The following is a 7,762-nucleotide window of genomic DNA, read 5'->3' on the forward strand; positions in this document are numbered from 1 at the left end:
TATAAAGCATTATTACAGGTTTAACTGGATCTGTTCCCGCATGTGAAAGTTTGACAGTTTGTGCTGTTGAAGTACTTACTGAAAAGATTTGATGCTCAAGGATCGCTCGTTTGGTTCTCTGATCTTGTCTCGATACAATGATTTCTGTGTTGGCGATGTGAAAGCTGTGAAATCATCTGGTGAAATGAAGCGGCTCTCTCTATATATACACTTGGTATAGAATGGACATCATGATGTCATGTGTTCTGTCTTCTTATTCTGATTCTGATTCTCTGAGTCCATTCTAAAGCATCGCCTGACAGCCAGAGTTCATTTGTAGTGACCATTATCAATGTCCCCATGTCTCTCCCCAATGAGAAAGTCTTGATTTCAGTCCATGTGCACTTTAAAAGTTGTCCACTCTGAGCAGCGGGGGCAAATGTTCACACTAAACCTTCATTATATTCAACACTTCATACCTGAGCTGCAGCTCAATGTGCTGAACATAACATTTCATAAAAACAACAACTAAATGTTTAAAATAGTGCTGTCAAAAATATCGCGTTATTAACACGTTAACGCAAATTAATTTTAACGGCGTTTAAAAAAAAAAAAAAAAAAAAAAAAAAATCATCGCGCGATTAACGCTCTTTGTGACCTAGTGAACTTGTAGTTTTTTATCTGTGGCCGCTGCTAGTAACGTCACAAAAGCTACAGGATCCGATTGTAAACCAGAAACAAAACAATAGGCACGCCCCTCGCACGTGTTTGGCCTTGCCTGCTCGCGAGCCGTGAAAGAGTAGGCTACCGGTTTGTGTGGATGTCAAGCGCGAAATGGATGCGAACAAGATTCTGAATGGAAAGTTTAGTTTCAAAAAGTTGCCAGATGGGTCGACTGACAAGACCAAAGTTATCTGTGTGTATTGTTGGTGTGAACTGAGTTATCACCGCAGCACATCCAGTCTGAAACACCACTTGATGGCCAAACACACGGCGAATTGTCAAAACCAGGCGACAATGGATGTCTTTCGACAGAGGCATATGGATACCGCAACTAAGAGCAAGCTCACTGCAGCCATAGCCAAGAAATGTTCATTGTTTCTGGAGAGAAATAAGAGGCTGGGTTGATAAGCCTCTGCTGAATAAACAGAAGAGCGTCATAGTCTGACTGCTTGTATGTTCAGAGGAAACTTAAGAAAGGAAAGTTTAAGCCATGGTTTACTGCACTATAGCCTGAGTCCTAGTTTACAATGATGTGCAGTGTGCACTTTGTAACTTTATCTTGTATCACCCTGTTTTGATCCCTTAGAAAGGGTTGTTGAAGGGGCTTTTTTTGTAACCAAGTATTTATTTTTTTTGTCATCTGATTATTGACAGTGTTAAATTGTGTGAGATTTGATTCATTCAAATGTGAATGACTGCTCAAAGTGAGAATGTTAGTGTGAAATATGACACTACACGTTTTCAATAAAAAACATTTGCACAAAGCAAGCCTATCCACTTTTCCACGTTGATAGGAGTATTAAAATTATAATTGATGGGGACATTTAGAATAGATAAAAATGTGAGATTATTTTGCGATTAATCGCGAGTTAACTATGACATTTATGCGATTAATCGCAATTAAATCGATTGACAGCACTAGTTTAAAACACTGAAACAGACAGTCAAACAATTTCTAACACAATAAAACAGAGCAGAGCTAAAACATTTCAGGGAGATTTAATGGGAAACTGACCACACCATTTAATTATGAGCCTCAAGCACATTGAGATGTTCATTAACGCCATTTTCAACAAGCTGCATTTATTTGCCTCCATAAAAGTGAAACGTTTGCTTTTATAATACATCTGTGGACACAAGCACGTGTAACACCTGATGAATCCAATATTTTACATCTAACAGAGGCATTAAACAGTTTTAAGATGAAGAAATACATTTCAAAAATAAACTTGAGTCAAATAATGTGCAGTATGAAGAAGCAGCTCCTCTGTATGGAGGCACAACACTTTCAGGCCATGAATTGGTGTGCTACAAAGCAGACCTGGTTTGCTTTAGAACACAAGAAACATGTCTAGAGACACCCTCTGATCACAGGCTGCAGGGTCAAGAGATCAACCTTTATTATGTTAAGAGCTGCTTTTTGCTAATTATCATTATGAGGAGTAGCAGTGGAGGAAGTCACAATATTTATTGAAACATCCCTAAAAAAAACTAAAACATCATTCTGATTTAATAACTTAAAGATGGAGTACTATTAAATGTATCATGGACATGAGTCTGTGATTAGAAAGCTTTGTAGTTCATGGTTATATTTGGTTTCAGAGAAACAAAACACTTTGCATATTAATAGAAACTTTTTCCAAACTTTTCTTCTGATATGAAGTCACATTTTTCTGTTTTCTGCAGCTAAATTGCATGAACAAGATTTTTGACTGACTTTTGAATGAATGAGTCGGCAGGCAGTGTAAATATTTCACTCATGCCAAGCCGGCATCATCAAATAGTCAACAATTCATTTCTATCAATATTAATCATGTCAAACTCTGTGTATATTTATTTGCTTTCTAACTCTATGTGCAAGTTTTTACTTGTGTTAAACTGTGTGAGAAACACACAAGGACACAAGTAAACAAAATTTGCTGTTTCCAGTGAGAATTTAAAAATTTAAAGCATCTCTGAACACACACACACACACACACACACACACACACACACACACACACTACAAGCCAAGCCAGGTTCATGTACCTTCCTTTCCCTCAATACACATCATGTGTGTTTTTCCTTCTGTGGAGTTCTTGCTGATGGAGAACTCCAAAGTTTGTGTCTCCTCTTCCACCCAGCCACGTACCTGCGAAGCAAGAAATTCTGAATTCATTTAATTTCCTTGAAGATCTTCTTAATCAGCCCACATAGAGACACATATATGGTAAGAGCTATGTTGTGTAACTGCTTGTGTTGCAACCAGGGCGAGGTAGGCCGTGGTGACAGCGCGGTCCTTGAAGCAGCAGTACGCTCGGCCTTATTGAGGGCGACACAAAGAGCGCCACTTGTGGAGAAATCCAGCTGATGACAGAACCTGTTGGGGAGAGAGAAAATGATTTGAGACTGTGACTCTTGGTGAGCATGATGTATGTGAATTAATCTGGTGTGATTCTGATCTGAATCCATAGTAGGCGCTAGGGTCTGCCAGCTGAGGGAAGTGTTGCTGAGGTCACGGTGTGTTCCTCATACCACATCTTGCTGTCAATGCGGATGTCCCAGTGCTTGTCCACCATGATGTCGTCATCACTCTAGTACAGCATACGCAGGCTCTCCAGGTTGGCAGGCTCTGTGCTCATCATGCTCAGCCTTTGACTGACACCTCTCATACAGCCCTGCAGAGACAGTGTGGTTGTCTTCATATTTCACTGTGTAACTCTCATTTTGACTAAATCAGGCAGTGGTGCAAAAAGTACTTCAATCAAAGTATAAATACAAAAATGCAAAACAACCCTACTGAAAATAAAAGCATCACAAGCAAAATGAACTTGCATAAACACAAGTAAAATTCCTTATTATGGAGAATGTCCTCTTGCGACATTATCGCTTTACTATTATTGATGCCTTCATGTGTTGGCAGAATTTCATGTTGTAGCAGTTCTGAACTTATTCGTAAACTGTTGGTTGGTTTAGTCTGCAACAATATGTCATAGTATATAAATCATATGTTTTGAGTGTGGATATTATGCACAATATCAAGTTTTAAACAAATGTAGCTGTAAGTGGAGTGAAAACTACAATATTATTCTCCCTGAAATGTAGGGTACAAGAAGAAAGAAGCATACAATGGAGGTAAAGTTAAAGTACCTTAAGTTGTAGTTACACATACTTGAATAAATGTGCTGGAATCAGGCAGGAAGAGAGACCTACACTGCTTCTTTATTCATCCCAATTTGGGAAATTATTCTGTTGCAGTAGAAATTTAAACATACAGACAAAAACAAAATATGTACAGCAATTGTTTAAAAATGTGGCAAAATATATAAACAAGAACAACAGCAGTTTGTGAAAAATATGACTGAGTGTAACTCTCAATCTCAACTCAATAGTTATATAATATATATTATGATGTGTAATGCATATGATATCAGAATGATAGACTAAAAATACAATACAACTCAGTATATAAACAAGAAGATTGGTTCAAAATGAAAACACTGACTGCGAACAAAAACGACAAAGTTGTAAAACAGCCTCATTGACATTAGTGTAAAAGAACATCTTAACCACATAAACAGGAACACAACATCCAACTCAACATTAAAGTTAACGTGAGAGGAGCAGGTAGCTGGTTGTAGCCTCTCCTACAGCGGACACAGTGTTCTTGTTTATAATAAATTTAGTGTGACACCACCCCCGCTAACGTTGCTTTAAGGAGCCGGAAAGATAAGCTAGCATGTTAGCAACGTTGGTTTGCTAACGACTGTATGCTAACATCTTATGATAACGAGCCATGTGCTGGCGTCATAATACTGCGACTCCCTGGTTAAATATCACCAATAACTAGACAAGACAGTACTTTTGATATACCAAGAGAAAACGTACATTTACAAAAAGTTACAAGTTTACAGAGCTGGATTCAGTGTGTTTGGGTGTAATATTAGAGGCAAATAATATAGAAAATATTAGAGGCAAAAACAAGAAACTGAATACATTAAAAAAAAAAAAAGATCTATTAATGAATTTGATTACAGATCAGATGTGCTGCTCCATTTTTCTGTTGCCATTATGGGTTAGTTTATGTCTTCTCTGACCGTGAGGTATTGCTAGTTTTCTCATGAGCTCTGTAATTCACTATAAATAATCTGACAAATTTGGTACATCAACAATGTAGTTCCTGCATTCAAAATAAAAAATAGAAGTACTTCATGAGATTAAATGTGTGCAAGTTTCAGAGATAGGAATGAAAGAGTGTCATTATGATGGGTGTAGTCATGTTTTAATTCTGGACTCTGACAATTTTTAGGTCTCAATTTGTCATGGTTCCAGCATTTATTATTATTATTTTTTGTATTAATTAATGAGTTATCAATATTTTACATCAAACAAAATCAATAGCTCAAGGACATACCAACAGGGGACGCTGCTCACGTCGGCGTCAACACGTTCCCTCCGGAATTCTTTAAAGGACGGACACATGACCCGGAAACGCCATCAACGCTTTTCCGTAATGCTTACTGTCGAATAGCCGCTGGACGTCGTTTCGTGATTTCTTTAAAATGTCTGTGAAGTTAAACGCTTTGAACAGTGATTCTTACATTGATATTAGTCAGTACAGAGACCAACATTTTAAGGTAAGTGGGAAAATATTCTGCAGAAATATTTAAGGAACTCAGGGTTTTTAAAGTCATTGTTAATGTTGTAAGGTAACAGTCAACAACCGCTGGCTAGCAACAAAGCCGACACTCATGCTTTGTATGGATCGTTTATTTCCTTCTAACCTTAGACTTGAAATCTCTGAGAGGTGCTGTCTTTGATTTCGCACAGTGAATACCAGTAAGTTGGCCAGTGTCCTTAATGTTAGCTTCCAGAGAGGAATGCTTACCCTTATCTTTGACGTTACCTGTGTTTCCAGGGAAACCGCTATGATCAGGAGAAGCTGCTGAAGCAGAGCCACACTTTGTATGTTGGGAATCTCTCCTTCTACACCACCGAGGAGCAGGTAGGACACACTTCTATTATTTCTGAGCACATCATCAGTTTGAGTCCTGCATCATATCTGGAAATTCAGGATCTTAATTTTGTGAAAAATCCAGTTTTGCCTTATGAAAAGATCTGTTTTTACTAGTTTTTCATCTTTTTTGATGGCCTGTGACTTTAGTTTCTGGTCCTCAAGTTCTCACTTTTGTCTGTTGTCTTTAAAAATAAACAGGTACATGAATTGTTTTCAAAAAGTGGAGATGTCAAGCGTATCATCATTGGTCTGGATAAAGTCAAGAAGACGGCCTGCGGTTTCTGCTTTGTAGAGTATCCTTTTAAAATTAAAATTTGTTTAAAAAATATTTAACAGCAAATGCACCTCAATATCAAACCCACAATCTTCCTTGTTGCCTGGTTACTAACCAACATACAGTACATTGTTATGAGTGCAAATTTGACCACAATAGGCATGAAGAGTGCGTGTAGTGTGACAGACCTTAACCCCTGCTGTACCAGATACTACACACGCGCAGGCGCTGAAAATGCCATGCGCTTCATTAACGGCACAAGGCTGGACGACCGTATCATCAGGACAGACTGGGACGCTGGATTCAAGGAGGGACGGCAGTACGGCCGTGGCAAATCTGGAGGACAGGTGAGGATTCTTGTTTGTTTTGAGCGCTTGTATGAGCAGAGAACTTGTTCCAGCTGGCTGCTTGTGTCATGGAGTTCAGGGTCTTTTGACCGTTTTGTCTGTCCTTCACATCAAAATAGTTTAGGCTCTTCTGCAGTACAGCATTTTTGGAAATCTACATAAAGCCCAGCATGCTATGGCATTTGAAAAATTACATATGCTGAAATGGCTTTCAAAAAAAATCAATGCTGTAAATCATGACATTTTAATACGTCAGCATGATATTTAGAAAGCGATACAACTTCTAAAAGAAATTGTGCATGATTAACCATGGCCTTTGAAGAGACGGCATCACTATAAGGTGGCATTTAAAAAATGAGTGCATATTATGCTGTTAACAAATACAACGTAGATAATCATGTCCAATTTTGTTGTAGTGGTGCACAGGGAGCCTTCTAGGAGAGTGTAAATAAGGAAACATAAATAATTAAGAGCTGCCTTATTGTGGTTTGGAGGGGCGGGGTTGGGGGGATACTATAGAATAAGACTGCTCCACTAATATAATTAGAGACGTGTGTGCACTCATGCCTCCAGGTTGTGTTTTTGTTTCTTCTGTAGGTGAGAGATGAGTACAGGCAGGACTATGACCCAGCCAGAGGCGGCTACGGTAAGCTGGCTCAGCAGCATCGACCCACAGAGGCACGTAATACTTTTTAGACGAAAGCACACAGCAGCAGTCTGCCTGGACTACACGGAGCCCCACCCTCAGACCTGGACCAGATTAATTCTCCATCAATACTACAACAGATTGTTTGTCTCAGTGTTACCATGAAACACTCGCATCGACCACTGGACCCCCGAAACAAGCAGCTGGTATTTCTTTCTTTTGGAGGCTTGTTTTCTGTTCTGTCTGCCTCCACAGTTACTGTTTGATATTTAGTGTTGATGTCATCATCCTGCATATAGACAAGTGATTTGGAAAGGCTCTAATAACAAGATAAAATGATCTTGAATGTCCATGTCAGGATAAAATGATGGTCTGGGGAAGTAAGAGGAAGGAAGCATTCTGTTGTAATCTTACTGATTTCAGTGAATGAAACTTTGTGTTCCAAATTGTGTATACTTTTTTTAAATAAAGATTTTTTTTTGGACACTTTTGACAATTTGATATGTTTTTCTTAGTAATATCGAAGGGTCTGATCTGAATTTTGTGAATGTCATTCAACTTCGCCTTTACAGAGCAGAATACAATTACTTTTTCCTGTAATGTATCAGATCAGTGGAAACAAGCTTTTAACAGTTGCATGTTCTAACACCTAGCAGACACAGCACTCTCTCGAATTATTTTTTATTTTTTGATTAACTCAAAAAATATTGATTATAGTGGCTTTAAATCAACTGGGATCTTGAATAGTTGTGTATCCTGAAGCTATCCTGACATCTGTCTTCCCTGGGTGAATGACA

The 7,762-nt window shown here is 38.5% G+C and overlaps 1 protein-coding gene across 1 annotated transcript; it reads left to right on the top strand.

The window, feature by feature from the left end:
• The first annotated feature begins 5,179 nt into the window (after positions 1–5,179).
• On the top strand, positions 5,180–7,445 carry ncbp2 (nuclear cap binding protein subunit 2). Its single transcript, XM_070961102.1, has 5 exons — positions 5,180–5,318; positions 5,600–5,686; positions 5,897–5,991; positions 6,181–6,319; positions 6,917–7,445. Exons 1-5 carry the CDS (start codon positions 5,244–5,246, stop codon positions 7,013–7,015), a joined length of 495 nt encoding a protein of 164 aa, XP_070817203.1. The 5' UTR covers positions 5,180–5,243; the 3' UTR covers positions 7,016–7,445.
• The last annotated feature ends 317 nt before the right edge of the window (positions 7,446–7,762 follow it).

The sequence above is a fragment of the Chaetodon trifascialis genome, chromosome 4 (genome assembly GCF_039877785.1).
Source record: "Chaetodon trifascialis isolate fChaTrf1 chromosome 4, fChaTrf1.hap1, whole genome shotgun sequence".
In the NCBI taxonomy this organism is placed as follows: domain Eukaryota; kingdom Metazoa; phylum Chordata; class Actinopteri; order Chaetodontiformes; family Chaetodontidae; genus Chaetodon; species Chaetodon trifascialis.

Bases quoted from the DNA above. Each gene is read 5' to 3' on its own strand.
- ncbp2 (XM_070961102.1), top strand. From the start codon at position 5,244: ATGTCTGTGAAGTTAAACGCTTTGAACAGTGATTCTTACATTGATATT. The intron at 5,319-5,599 runs GTAAGTGGGAAA...CTGTGTTTCCAG, and splicing joins ACAGAGACCAACATTTTAAG to GGAAACCGCTATGATCAGGA. The intron at 5,992-6,180 runs GTATCCTTTTAA...CTGCTGTACCAG, and splicing joins TGCGGTTTCTGCTTTGTAGA to ATACTACACACGCGCAGGCG.